Here is a 15,092-nt window from a genome sequence, read left to right as displayed (position 1 = left end):
TGGTGGGATGTGCATTGTTCGCCGCCTCAACCATTTCCATGAGCAATTCCTCAGAGCCATTCCACAACACCAATATGTCATCGACAAAACGGTAATAGCCAAACACATTGGGCTTGTATTTGGGATTGTTTAGAAACACTGTTCTCTCTAGGGATTCTACAAAAATGTTAGCTATGGAGGGGGCTGCTGGGGATCCCATGCTCGCTCCTTGTCGCTGGAAGTAAATGTCAGTATGAAACCTAAAATAATTAGATTTTAAAATTAGTTCCAAGCTATCCAGTAGAAAGTAAACTAAACCATTTGGCAGGTTCGTCTCCAGTAACCTATCCTCAATGATGGTGATAGCCTCGTCTTGGGGTATGGAAGTGAACAAACTCTGTATGTCAAGACTACAAAATATCAGATCCTCTGGTAACTCCGTTATCGCTTCTAATCTGTTCAGGAGGTCAGTGGTGTCCCTTAAACAATGTTGAAATGTTGACACAATGTCCTGTAAATGCACATCTAAAAAGCCTGCCAGGGGATACAGTACCGACCCCCTGCTGGCCACAATGGGACGTCCCGGTGGATTGTATAGCTGTTTGTGTATCTTCGGGAGGAGGTACATGAGGGGGACCTTGGGGTGATTTATCATCAGTCCCTTAGCTGTCTTTGGATCCAGGACTTCATCTTCAATGGCAGAACTGAGTAATCTATCGACTTTCTCTTTGATAGATGTGGTGGGGTCGTTGTCACATTTGGTGTAATGGTCATTATTCTGGACATGTTTGTGTCCTTCCTCCAAGTAGCTAGTGGTGTTCTGAATGACAGTAGCCCCTCCTTTAAAAACAATAATGGTGCACAAGCCAGCCTGGGGCCCCAGGAACTCTCACTGCCCGGGGCCCCAGAACCAGCATGCAACACCATATGTGAGCGCAGCCAAGCCCTGGATCTGCCACACCCAGGAGCTTGTCCCCAACTGCTCTAAGACTTACCAAACACACAGGAGATACTCACTTCCCAAACAGTTCTCTGCTGCTTATATAAAGCCTGCAGGCTGCTTGTAAGCCAATCAAGAAGTGCACATACACATGACACCTAGTCTGCAGTGATTAATTCAAACAGAAGCTGAGCTACTCAGCTAGTAATTGGAGAGGGTTTCAGTTGCATATAGACAATGGCTATATGGCCAGCAGGGGGCACCAGCGTGCAGGATATACCCTCTCATCTGCCCCTCCTTTGTCTGTCTTAGTAATAATTATATGGGGGTTCTTACTCAAGCGAATGAGCGCTTGCTGCTCGGCAAACGAGATATTGCGACGTGAGTGCCTGCTGTTGTCCCACTCTCGCAATACCTCAGATCTCACTGCCTTCTCAAAAGTTTCAATAGCTTTAAACCTTTCCTCTGGAATCCAATCAGATCTCTGTAAATATCTTTGCACTCTATTGTCCCCATCTTCATATGCCTGATCTTTAAAAAATGCTTTTAACTTAAGTCTCCGGATGAACTTAAAAAAATCAATCTCCCAATCAAAGACAGAATCGCTGTGTGTGGGCACAAACCCCAATCCCTTCTCCAGTACAGAGAGCTCAATCTGGTCTGGCACAGATTGTGAAATATTAATCACATTGCTCACCTTTGCTCAGTTCTGCCATTGAAGATGAAGTCCTGGATCCAAAGACAGCTAAGGGACTGATGATAAATCACCCCAAGGTCCCCCTCATGTACCTCCTCCCGAAGATACACAAACAGCTATACAATCCACCGGGACGTCCCATTGTGGCCAGCAGGGGGTCGGTACTGTATCCCCTGGCAGGCTTTTTAGATGTGCATTTACAGGACATTGTGTCAACATTTCAACATTGTTTAAGGGACACCACTGACCTCCTGAACAGATTAGAAGCGATAACGGAGTTACCAGAGGATCTGATATTTTGTAGTCTTGACTAGTGTTGGGCGAACAGTGTTCGCCACTGTTCGGGTTCTGCAGAACATCACCCTGTTCGGGTGATGTTCGAGTTCGGCCGAACACCTGACGGTGCTCGGCCAAACCGTTCGGCCACATGGCCGAACTAAGAGCGCATGGCCGAACGTTCCCCGAACGTTCGGCTAGCGCTGTGATTGGCCGAACGGGTCACGTGGTTTGGGCCCGAACGCGCTCTGATTGGCCGAACGGTCACGTGGTTCGGGTAAATAAATACCCGAACCACGTCATATCTCCGCCATTTGTCTGTGGGTTTAGCTTTGGGTAGGCAGGCAGGGTAGTTCGCTCTCCAGCCACGCTAGCCAGGGTCCCCCCCAGTCATTGTGTGTCGCTGCTGGGAACAGTAGTACACCGCTCGCTCAGCCACACTATATATAGCATTGTTTACTGCCACTGTGTACCTCGCTCAGCCACGCTATATATATAGCATTGTGTTTTCTGACACTCTGTGTACACGGCTTAGGCTAGCCTGACTAATATAGCATTGTGTGTACTGCCACTGTGCACCTCGCTCAGCCACGCTATATATAGCATTGTGTGTACTGCCACTGTGCACCTCGCTCAGCCACGCTATATAAAGCATTGTGTGTACTGCCACTGTGCACCTCGCTCAGCCACGCTATATATAGCATTGTGTGTACTGCCACTGTGCACCTCGCTCAGCCACGCTATATATAGCATTGTGTGTACTGCCACTGTGCACCTCGCTCAGCCACGCTATATATATAGCATTGTGTTTTCTGACACTCTGTGTACACGGCTTAGGCTAGCCTGACTAATATAGCATTGTGTGTACTGCCACTGTGCACCTCGCTCAGCCACGCTATACATAGCATTGTGTGTACTGCCACTGTGCACCTCGCTCAGCCACGCTATATATAGCATTGTGTGTACTGCCACTGTGCACCTCGCTCAGCCACGCTATATATAGCATTGTTTGTACTGCCACTGTGCACCTCGCTCAGCCACGCTATATATAGCATTGTGTGTACTGCCACTGTGCACCTCGCTCAGCCTGACTAATATAGCATTGTGTGTACTGCCACTGTGCACCTCGCTCAGCCACGCTATATATAGCATTGTGTGTACTGCCACTGTGCACCTCGCTCAGCCACGCTATATATAGCATTGTGTTTTCTGACACTCTGTGTACACGGCTTAGCCTGGCTCTATAGCATTGTGTGTACTGCCACTGTGCACCTTGCTCAGCCACGCTATATATAGCATTGTGTTTACTGCCACTCTGTGTACACCGCTCAGCCAGACTATATACCGTTGTTTACTGACACTCTGTGTACACCGCTCAGCCAGACTATATACCATTGTTTACTGACACTCTGTGTACACGGCTCAGCCTGACTATAAAGCATTGTGTGTACTGCCACTGTGCACCTCGCTCAGCCACGCTATATATAGCATTGTGTTTTCTGACACTCTGTGTACACGGCTTAGCCTGGCTATATAGCATTGTGTGTACTGCCACTGTGCACCTCGCTCAGCCACGCTATATATAGCATTGTGTTTACTGCCACTCTGTGTACACCGCTCAGCCAGACTATATACCGTTGTTTACTGACACTCTGTGTACACCGCTCAGCCAGACTATATACCGTTGTTTACTGACACTCTGTGTACACCGCTCAGCCAGACTATATACCATTGTTTACTGACACTCTGTGTACACGGCTCAGCCTGACTATAAAGCATTGTGTGTATTGCCACTGTGCACCTCGCTCAGCCACGCTATATATAGCATTGTGTTTTCTGACACTCTGTGTACACGGCTTAGCCTGGCTATATAGCATTGTGTGTACTGCCACTGTGCACCTCGCTCAGCCACGCTATATATAGCATTGTGTTTACTGCCACTCTGTGTACACCGCTCAGCCAGACTATATACCGTTGTTTACTGACACTCTGTGTACACCGCTCAGCCAGACTATATACCATTGTTTACTGACACTCTGTGTACACGGCTCAGCCTGACTATAAAGCATTGTGTGTACTGCCACTGTGCACCTCGCTCAGCCACGCTATATATAGCATTGTGTTTTCTGACACTCTGTGTACACGGCTTAGACTGGCTATATAGCATTGTGTGTACTGCCACTGTGCACCTCGCTCAGCCACGCTATATATAGCATTGTGTTTACTGCCACTCTGTGTACACCGCTCAGCCAGACTATATACCGTTGTTTACTGACACTCTGTGTACACCGCTCAGCCAGACCATATACCATTGTTTACTGACACTCTGTGTACACGGCTCAGCCTGACTATAAAGCATTGTGTGTACTGCCACTGTGCACCTCGCTCAGCCACGCTATATATAGCATTGTGTTTTCTGACACTCTGTGTACACGGCTTAGCCTGGCTATATAGCATTGTGTGTACTGCCACTGTGCACCTCGCTCAGCCACGCTATATATAGCATTGTGTTTACTGCCACTCTGTGTACACCGCTCAGCCAGACTATATACCGTTGTTTACTGACACTCTGTGTACACCGCTCAGCCAGACTATATACCGTTGTTTACTGACACTCTGTGTACACCGCTCAGCCAGACTATATACCATTGTTTACTGACACTCTGTGTACACGGCTCAGCCTGACTATAAAGCATTGTGTGTACTGCCACTGTGCACCTCGCTCAGCCACGCTATATATAGCATTGTGTTTTCTGACACTCTGTGTACACGGCTTAGCCAGACTATATAGCATTGTGTGTACTGCCACTCTGTGTACACCGCTCAGCCAGACTATATAGCATTGTGTTTACTTCCACTCTGTGTCTGCTGGGCCTGGGAACAGTAGTACACCGCTCACCCGCCACTGTACAGCATTGTGCTCTGTGTCGCTGCTGGGAATAGTGGTACTGTATAGCATTTCTGTACTGCCACTGTACTGCTGCCAGTCAGCGTGTACTGTAAGGATAAGTGAAATGAGGAAGAAATCCGGTGAAAGAGGAAGGGGCAAGGGAAGAGGTGTTTCCCCTGACGGTTCACGTACAGGCCACAGGGGAGCACCCAAGAAAACCCACTCAATACCGCCCATGTTGTCCAGGACAACAACCCTCACAAATCCAAAAGAACAGGACCAGATAATTACTTGGATGACCTCTCAAGCGTCCAGCAGTGGGTTAAGCAGCACCAGCACATCACGCACGAGGTCCGAGTCCTCAGCCAGTTACAAGGAGCCAGTGGGCACAAAGCTGACACAACCGGCAGCGACACCACGCACACAACTGCCAGATAACCAGTCCTATGAATTACCTCAGGACACAATGGGGTATTCGCAGGAGCTATTCCCAGCCCAACAAACTTCCACCTATGAAAGGTCAATGGAGGAACAGCCAGAAATGTTGTGCCCGGATTCACAACCATTAACTGTGGGAAATGCACCGCGCACTGAAATACAAGGCGAGTCCGAGGAGGACTCGGAAACCCAAATCCCAGAGCAAGTTGGGCAGGAGGGGTTGCAATTGCAGGAGGTCGGCCGACAAGATCTGGAAGACGACGTTGGAGTGAGCTGCGCAGAGGTTGTTCTGGGGAGCTCTACTCCACGGCGGCGGCCCCCCACAATGACATATGACGAGTTTGAGGAGATGGAAGAGGAGGGTATGGACAATGTGGACAGAGACCCAGATTTTATTTGTGAACGAGAACATCGCCGTCGTAGCAGCAGCACAGATGAGTCTGTTGAAGAACCCACTGCTGCACGAGTTCGCCTTGTGCCACAAGGTAGGCGGCGCGCAATTTCAGGCACCACAAGCGTGGAAGTTAGAGTGAGAGGCAAAAGAGGAGGAAACAGAAATTGCCAGCAAGGAGGCAGGTGCTCCAAAGTCTGGGCTTTCTTTGAAGACTGCACTGAGGATGTTACCATGGCGATTTGCAAGGTGTGCAAGACTCGCCTGAGCAGGGGGAAAAGTATTAACAACCTCTCCACCACCAGCATGAGCCGCCACATGCTATCCAAACATCCCACTCTGTGGGCAAACGCGGCAGGACAGGGTACCAGCAACACTGCCTCCCTTGGGTTCACCAGACTCACCACCAGACCCGCCTCAGCAGCAGCAGTAGCCCAGCCATTGCGTGGTTCACAACATTCACAAACATCAGACGACGCTGACACTGTCACTTTCCGGAATAGTGCTCTTGAGGTCTCCCAGTGTTCATCAAACACAACAACCAACAGCCCTTCCGTGTGCAGCGCTACGGTTCAGTTGTCTGTGTCGGAGATGTTTGAGCGCAAGAGGAAATTGCCAGCAAATGACCCCCGGGCCGTGGCAGTAACAGCCAGCATAGCCAAGCTTCTGGCCTGCGAAATGCTGCCATATCGAGTGGTGGAGACCAACAGCTTCAAGGGCATGATGTCAGTGGCCATCCCACGTTACGTGGTTCCCAGCCGCTACCACTTTGCGCGCTCTGCAGTGCCTGAGTTGCATGAGCACGTGGTCAGCAAAATAACCCGAAGCTTGAAGAATGCCGTTGCCTGCAAGGTTCACCTCACCACTGACACTTGGACGAGTGCGTTCGGCCAGGGTCGATACATCTCCCTTACCGCGCACTGGGTGAACCTTGTGGAGCCTGGCAGCGATTCCTCACCTGCTATGGCGCGGGTGTTGCCCACGCCGCAAACAGTGGCACCGCCGTCCCTCCCACTGGATAACAACAGCAGCACCTACCTCTCTGACTCCTTCTCCTCCAACGCATCTCAAAGCTGTACCTCATCCGGAAACGCTAACCCAGCAGCAGTAGGATCGTGGAAGCAGTGCAGCACAGCTGTTGGCATGCGTCAGCAAGCGTTGCTGAAGCTGATCTGCCTTGGGGATAAGCAGCACACAGGGGAGGAAATTTGGAAGGGAATAAAGGAACAGACGGATTTGTGGCTGGCACCGCTGGACTTGAAACCGGGCATGGTTGTGTGTGATAATGGGAGTAATCTCATTCGCGCTTTAAGGTTGGCTAAGCTGACACACATCCCTTGCCTGGCGCACGTGATGAACCTAGTAGTTCAGCGGTTCCTGAGGACATACCCAGGCGTGGCCGATCTTCTGTTGAAGGTGCGTCGAGTGGCCAAACATTGTAGAAATTCCAGTACTGCTTCGGGGGCACTCGCCAAGATGCAGGAGCGCTTCAATCTCCCCCACCATCGCTTGCTGTGTGATGTCCCTACGCGCTGGAATTCTACGCTGCACATGCTAGCACGCTTTTGTGAGCAGAAGAGTGCAGTGGTCCAGTACATGACGGCGCAGTACCGAGGCGCATCCGGCCAGCTGCCAAGCTTCTGTGGATCCGATTGGGCCAACATGTTGGACCTCTGCCAAGTCCTCCAAAATTTTGAGCAATCCACGTTGCTTGTGAGCAGTGACAACTCTTCAGTCAGCATTACCATACCACTGCTGTGTTTACTGAAGAGGTCAATGTTGAAAATCAAGGAAACAGCTGTCATGATGCAACTGGGGGAATCTGAAGGAGAAAACGATCAGCGTGATGGTACCAACATCAGGCCATCCGCCTCAGGGAACGCTGGCCCCAGCAGCTATGACGAAGAAGAGGAGGAGGAACAGCTGGAGTTGGAGCAGGAATTTCATGCCACCACTGACGAGGGCCAGAGCGGTGCACGTTGGACTTCCACAATTCAGCGCGAATGGTCAGCAGAAGCAGACCAGGAGGAAGGTGACGACTATGATGCATCACAACAACTATCACAATGCTCACAAGAGGATGATGAGGATTCTGGTAGGACTCTTGCACACATGGCTCAATTCATGCTAGACTGCATTGAACGCGACCCACGCATTGTGCGCATTCTGGACAACACCAATTACTGGGTTTATACCCTTCTGGATCCACGGTACAAACACAATGTTCCAAAACTGCTTGAAGAAAGAGTCAGACAGGTCAAAATGGAAGAATACCAGCAGGCCCTTGTGGAGACTTTAGAGAGGAGATTGACATCCTCCCCCTCCTCTAGCCAGTTGTACGCCGACAGACTGACTTCCGCAAACCCAGGACGACCAGGAGGGCAGCAAACAACGCAAGCCGCAGCTAGTGCCCAAAAGGGAACGGTATCGGCAGTGTCCTTGGAGTGGGAAAATTTTCTGACACCCATGCAGCAGCAGCCCACTGAACAGGAAGCGTGCAGATCCACCTCCAACACCGATCGCCTGGAGAAGATGGTCAAGGACTACATGTCAGATGACGTAGCTGTGTCGAACAATCCATCTGCACCCTTCAACTATTGGGTATCGAAGCTAGACACCTGGCACGAACTGGCAATGTACGCAATAGAGGTGCTGGCTTGCCCGGCAGCCAGCGTTTTGTCGGAACGCTGTTTCAGTGCTGCCGGAGGCATCGTCACAGATCGGCGTATCCGCCTCTCCACAGAAAATGCAGACCGTCTGACTCAAATTAAAATGAATCAATCCTGGATTGGAAACGACTACGCAACACTCCAGGACCCCAACCAAGTAACATGACCAATGAACATCTGGGATGGTGTAGCGTTACCGGTCCCTGTTTATTGAACCTCTCATCTGTATTACATTTATGACTGCATGGCGGCAAAAAGCATTGCTGCTATATCCGCACGCTTTTTGTCCTCATGCAAGGCCTGGGTTGTTGTGTCTCAAAAAGCATGGCCTTCTCCTCCTGCGCCTGCTCCTGTTCCATCACGTGTGCTGCTGCTGCTGCTGGGTTAGCGTTGCCGGTCCCTGTTTATTGAACCACTTATCTTTATTACATTTATGACTGCATGGCGGTACAAAGCATGCTATCCGCACGCTTCTTGTCCTCATGCAAGGCCTGGGTTGTTGTGTCTCACAAAGCGTGGCCTTCTCCTCCTGCGCCTCCTCCTGTTCCATCACGTCTGCTGCTGCTGGGTTAGCGTTGCCGCGTGGTCCCTGTTTATTGAACCACTTATCTTTATTAAATTTATGACTGCATGGCGGTACAAAGCATGCTATCTGCACGCTTCTTGTCCTCATGCAAGGCCTGGGTTGTTGTGTCTCACAAAGCGCGGCCTTCTCCTCCTGCGCCTCCTCCTGTTCCATCACGTCTGCTGCTGCTGGGTTAGCGTTGCCGCGTGGTCCCTGTTTATTGAACCACTTATCTTTATTACATTTATGACTGCATGGCGGTACAAAGCATGCTATCCGCACCCTTCTTGTCCTCATGCAAGGCCTGGGTTGTTGTGTCTCACAAAGCGTGGCCTTCTCCTCCTGCGCCTCCTCCTGTTCCATCACGTCTGCTGCTGCTGGGTTAGCGTTGCCGCGTGGTCCCTGTTTATTGAACCACTTATCTTTATTACATTTATGACTGCATGGCGGTACCTCATGCAAGGCCTGGGTTGTTGTGTCTCACAAAGCGTGGCCTTCTCCTCCTGCGCCTCCTCCTGTTCCATCACGTCTGCTGCTGCTGGGTTAGCGTTGCCGCGTGGTCCCTGTTTATTGAACCACTTATCTTTATTACATTTATGACTGCATGGCGGTACAAAGCATGCTATCCGCACGCTTCTTGTCCTCATGCAAGGCCTGGGTTGTTGTGTCTCACAAAGCGTGGCCTTCTCCTCCTGCGCCTCCTCCTGTTCCATCACGTCTGCTGCTGCTGGGTTAGCGTTGCCGCGTGGTCCCTGTTTATTGAACCACTTATCTTTATTACATTTATGACTGCATGGCGGTACAAAGCATGCTATCCGCACCCTTCTTGTCCTCATGCAAGGCCTGGGTTGTTGTGTCTCACAAAGCGTGGCCTTCTCCTCCTGCGCCTCCTCCTGTTCCATCACGTCTGCTGCTGCTGGGTTAGCGTTGCCGCGTGGTCCCTGTTTATTGAACCACTTATCTTTATTACATTTATGACTGCATGGCGGTACCTCATGCAAGGCCTGGGTTGTTGTGTCTCACAAAGCGTGGCCTTCTCCTCCTGCGCCTCCTCCTGTTCCATCACGTCTGCTGCTGCTGGGTTAGCGTTGCCGCGTGGTCCCTGTTTATTGAACCACTTATCTTTATTACATTTATGACTGCATGGCGGTACAAAGCATGCTATCCGCACCCTTCTTGTCCTCATGCAAGGCCTGGGTTGTTGTGTCTCACAAAGCGTGGCCTTCTCCTCCTGCGCCTCCTCCTGTTTTATCACGTCTGCTGCTGCTGGGTTAGCGTTGCCGCGTGGTCCCTGTTTATTGAACCACTTATCTTTATTACATTTATGACTGCATGGCGGTACCTCATGCAAGGCCTGGGTTGTTGTGTCTCACAAAGCGTGGCCTTCTCCTCCTGCGCCTCCTCCTGTTCCATCACGTCTGCTGCTGCTGGGTTAGCGTTGCTGCGTGGTCCCTGTTTATTGAACCACTTATCTTTATTACATTTATGACTGCATGGCGGTACAAAGCATGCTATCCGCACGCTTCTTGTCCTCATGCAAGGCCTGGGTTGTTGTGTCTCACAAAGCGTGGCCTTCTCCTCCTGCGCCTCCTCCTGTTCCATCACGTCTGCTGCTGCTGGGTTAGCGTTGCCGCGTGGTCCCTGTTTATTGAACCACTTATCTTTATTACATTTATGACTGCATGGTGGTACCTCATGCAAGGCCTGGGTTGTTGTGTCTCACAAAGCGTGGCCTTCTCCTCCTGCGCCTCCTCCTGTTCCATCACTTCTGCTGCTGCTCGGTTAGCGTTGCCGCGTGGTCCCTGTTTATTGAACCACTTATCTTTATTACATTTATGACTGCATGGCGGTACCTCATGCAAGGCCTGGGTTGTTGTGTCTCACAAAGCGTGGCCTTCTCCTCCTGCGCCTGCTCCTGTTCCATCACGTGTGCTGCTGCTGCTGCTGGGTTAGCGTTGCCGGTCCCTGTTTATGGAACCTCTTATCTTTATTACATTTATGACTGCATGGCGGTACAAAGCATGCTATCCGCACGCTTCTTGTCCTCATGCAAGGCCTGGGTTGTTGTGTCTCACAAAGCGTGGCCTTCTCCTCCTGCGCCACCCTCCTCCTGTTCCATCACGTGTGCTGCTGCTGGGTTAGCGTTACCGGTCCTTTTTCCTGGAACCTCTTATATGTATTACATTTATGACTGCATGCCGACAAAAAGCATGTTACCTGTGCAAAGAAAACAGACATTTCCCGCATTTAAAAGACAGTTTTCCCTTTGAAACTTTAAAATCGATTTTCTCAAAAACTATAACCTCTTTTTGCTAAAAAAATTTTTCCTCTTGTACCCACTCCCAAGGTGCACATACCCTGTAAATTTGGGGTATGTAGCATGTAAGGAGGCTTTACAAAGCACAAAAGTTCGGGTCCCCATTGACTTCCATTATGTTCGGAGTTCGGGTCGAACACCCGAACATCGCGGCCATGTTCGGCCTGTTCGGCCCGAACCCGAACATCTAGATGTTCGCCCAACACTAGTCTTGACATACAGAGTTTGTTCACTTCCATACCCCAAGACGAGGCTATCACCATCATTGAGGATAGGTTACTGGAGACGAACCTGCCAAATGGTTTAGTTTACTTTCTACTGGATAGCTTGGAACTAATTTTAAAATCTAATTATTTTAGGTTTCATACTGACATTTACTTCCAGCGACAAGGAGCGAGCATGGGATCCCCAGCAGCCCCCTCCATAGCTAACATTTTTGTAGAATCCCTAGAGAGAACAGTGTTTCTAAACAATCCCAAATACAAGCCCAATGTGTTTGGCTATTACCGTTTTGTCGATGACATATTGGTGTTGTGGAATGGCTCTGAGGAATTGCTCATGGAAATGGTTGAGGCGGCGAACAATGCACATCCCACCATTAAGTTCTCCCTGGAGACGTCAAGAGAGGAGGTCAATTTTCTCGATGTGACGATTAAACGGGTTGAGGGACGCCTCGTTACCAGATTGTTCCGGAAGCCCACGGACCGGAACAATCTATTACGTTTTGACAGCTACCATCATGGCCATGTAGTTAAAGCCATTCCCAGGGGTCAGTTCCTCAGAGCCAGACGAATCTGCATGAAAAAAGCGGATTACGTCAAAACTAGCCTGGAGCTCATGAATAAATTTGAACAGAAAGGTTATAAACGACACAAAATTGAGGAAGTGAGGAAACAGGTTAGCGCTATGGATAGAGCCACGTTGTTGAAGAGGAACAGCAGACCCACTGAACGCAAAGGGGTCCCTTTGGTAATGGGCTTAGGTAAAAACACCGCAAGGATAAAAAAACGCTGTGCGCAAATTCTGGCCGGTATTAAGCACGGATAAGGAGATTGGAACTTTGTTTCAGAATGAGCCTGTGTTTTCCTTAAGACGGGGGAAAACCATTCAAGATTATGTGAGAAAGGTGGACACAGCACCCGAGGTGAAACAAGTGATTACTGGCAAAATGGGTACCCATCCGTGCTTAAATTGCAATGTGTGCAATGCTATTATCAAAGGAGATGCTATTTGTCATCCGCACACTGGCCAGAAGGTTAAAATCAAGGGCAGATATTATTGTACAACCCCGTGGGTGATATACGGCCTCAAATGTCCGTGCGGTCTTATGTATGTAGGAGAAACGACTAGAATGGTAAAAAAGCGTAAGAACACAAAAGGGACATAACTAGGTTTTCTAAAGGGGAAAGTGATTATGAAACATCAGTGTCAAGACATTTCAAAGAAAAAGGCCATAACGCAGCGCAATTAAAATGGTGTGTGTTGGAGGCTATGCAAAAGTCAGATGATGGAGGCGATTTGGAGAAAAGACTAAAAAGGAAAGAATCCAAATGGATTCATGACCTAGATGTTGTTCATCCAAGAGGCATGAATGAGAGGCTGCCGTTGAAATGCTTTTTATGAACGTTAGTTTAAATGTAGTAGTGCAGTAGTGTGAAACGAGACAACTTTAAGCATTCAGCCCCCATGCAATATACAATAATAGGGATTATCAGCTTTGGTGCAACAACGTGTAATGTGTCAATCTTGATTGCTAGTGCAATAGTGTGAAACATGTTTTTAATACACTTTTGTATTATTATTTATTTTGTATTTTTACAGGTTGTTCTTGTGAGAGGGTAGACTGTAATGGGAGTGCCCAGAATCTCGGTCAGTGACTATTATACCATGGGTAGCCCAAAGAAGTGCCCTTGAATGGAGCATTGGACTATTTGTATAAGTTGCACATTTTTGCACAATTTTGTATGTTTTTGTACATTGTATTTATAAGGCTAACACTGTGGGTTAATGATATGGGTGGAGCCAGAGGTGGACTCGGGTGTGGCACGCTTACCCCAGTCTTTATCTGTTTGTTGGTGGTGTGAGACATTGTTATGCACCTGATGAAGGATTTTCCGTAACATGTAGTGCTTCTGTTTCTTAATACAAGCATATTTGCAGCCAGTGGTGTGCCGACTCATGATTTATTTGGAGTGTTACTAGGAGACCGTGTGAGCAATCTGGTCGAGGCTCGGCACCGGCAAACTCCAGGATACAAAATACCTGGCACTGCTACCGTGGAATTGTACAGTTTGTGCACTGCAGGCTAGTGTAGTACCATATTTTCTGGTTGAACTCAAGGTGCGTATATTTTTTTTCAACCCAACTTACTGTGTTGTTAAAGGGGAACTGAAGAGAGAGGTATATGGAGGCTGTCATGTTTATTTCCTTTTAATCAATACCAGTTGCCTGGCAGCCCTGCTGGTCTATTTATCTGCAGTAGTATCTGATTAAAACCAGAAACAAGCATGCAGCTAGTCTTGTCAGATCAGACTTATAAGTCTGAACCACTGAAACACCTGATCTGCTGCATACTTGTTCAGGGGCTATGGCTAATAGTATTAGAGGCAGAGGATCAGCAGGGCTGCCAGGCAACTGGTATTGTCTAAAAGGAAATAAACATGACAGTCTCCATATACCTCTCTCTTCAGTTCCCCTTTAAAGTAATATAGAGTGTAGTCCTGAAATATGTTGTATGTCTAATTTAGAGGGCCATCAACAAAATAGATAATGGTATACAATGCTTTCCTTACACAAGAATAATCTGGAAGCTAAACTATGTTTTTATGATGTACATACAACATTAAGCAATTAATGCAGCTATAACAAATAAATTAATACACATAAAAAACATCAAACAGCAGCTGTTATTTTATTGTAGCTTAATGTTATTTAAGCAAAAAAATAATATTATTGGCATACATGTATACATTTTATAAACATAAAGTGAAAACTTTTACTGAATTTGTAATTTTACAGTCAATACAAATAATTTATTTTTCATGAATGACTTGTTTCTTCTGAGGATTTTTGCAAGGAAAAGTTATCCAGTGCTTCAGACTCTGAAAATAAGATGTCAAACATACAGATGTTAAATTATGATGAGATTAGCATGAAAAAAAATATTTACTGATATTTACTGGTAAAATCAAAATAATAGAAAAATGCTTACATTTCATTTCCAAGTTTTTACATTTTGTACCAAATATACCTTCAACCATTTCACATAAAGGATAGCTAAATGTTAGCTTGTGTGAGTACCAATAAAGCAAATGCCTGTAACACCTGCAGACATGTCAAGGTTGAGTTGCATTACTGCTAGACGCCTTCTAGCTTTCAAATATATAGTAGGCATAAATGCTGCCTGCCTGCTTTTTTGATAGCTTTGGTAGTGTCTGAATCAAACAGCTGAAACAAGCATGCAGATTGTGTGTTAAGACTTAAAGTGATCCTTAAGGCTAGTTACACACCAGGACGTTGCGTTTAGGGGACGTTATAGGGCACATAACGTGCCCCTAACGCAACGCCTGGTGCTCTCTGGTGTGGACGTCGGAGTGAGCCGCGTTGTGCAGCTCACTCTGGTGTCCGTGATGCCGTGATGCGTACTCTTGGACGCATGCGGCATCACGTGGTCCCGCCCGGCCAATCGCCGCACAGAGTGGCCGCTCCAGGAAGTAAACACTGCACGCTACTGAGTGCAGTGAATATTAATTAGCCATGTGCCCGGCCGCTCTCCCCTCCTCCCCAACATGACTGAGCATGTCCAAACAGTCTAGCCGCGTAGAACGCACAGCATGCAGCACTTTGCTGCATAACTATTTAACGCAACGTGGGCAGTGTGAACAGCCCACTTGTGTTACATTGCTGTGCGTTGGGGGAGCGTTACAGGCT

At 48.3% G+C, this 15,092-nt stretch overlaps 1 protein-coding gene across 1 annotated transcript in view; it reads right to left on the bottom strand.

Moving 5' to 3' along the window:
* Positions 1-14,084: 14,084 nt before the first annotated feature.
* The window catches only part of GAL (galanin and GMAP prepropeptide), an 851,723-nt gene continuing 850,715 nt past the window's right edge, over positions 14,085-15,092 (bottom strand). The window contains exon 6 of the mRNA XM_068260562.1: positions 14,085-14,263. Within this exon, the coding sequence (XP_068116663.1) occupies positions 14,202-14,263 (62 nt within the window). The 3' untranslated portion in view covers positions 14,085-14,201. The remainder of the gene's footprint in view (positions 14,264-15,092) is intronic.

This window comes from Hyperolius riggenbachi, chromosome 11 (assembly GCF_040937935.1).
Source record: "Hyperolius riggenbachi isolate aHypRig1 chromosome 11, aHypRig1.pri, whole genome shotgun sequence".
Classification (NCBI taxonomy): domain Eukaryota; kingdom Metazoa; phylum Chordata; class Amphibia; order Anura; family Hyperoliidae; genus Hyperolius; species Hyperolius riggenbachi.
Note: the sequence above shows the minus strand (reverse complement) of the source record. Positions and strands in the feature narration are given on the sequence as shown.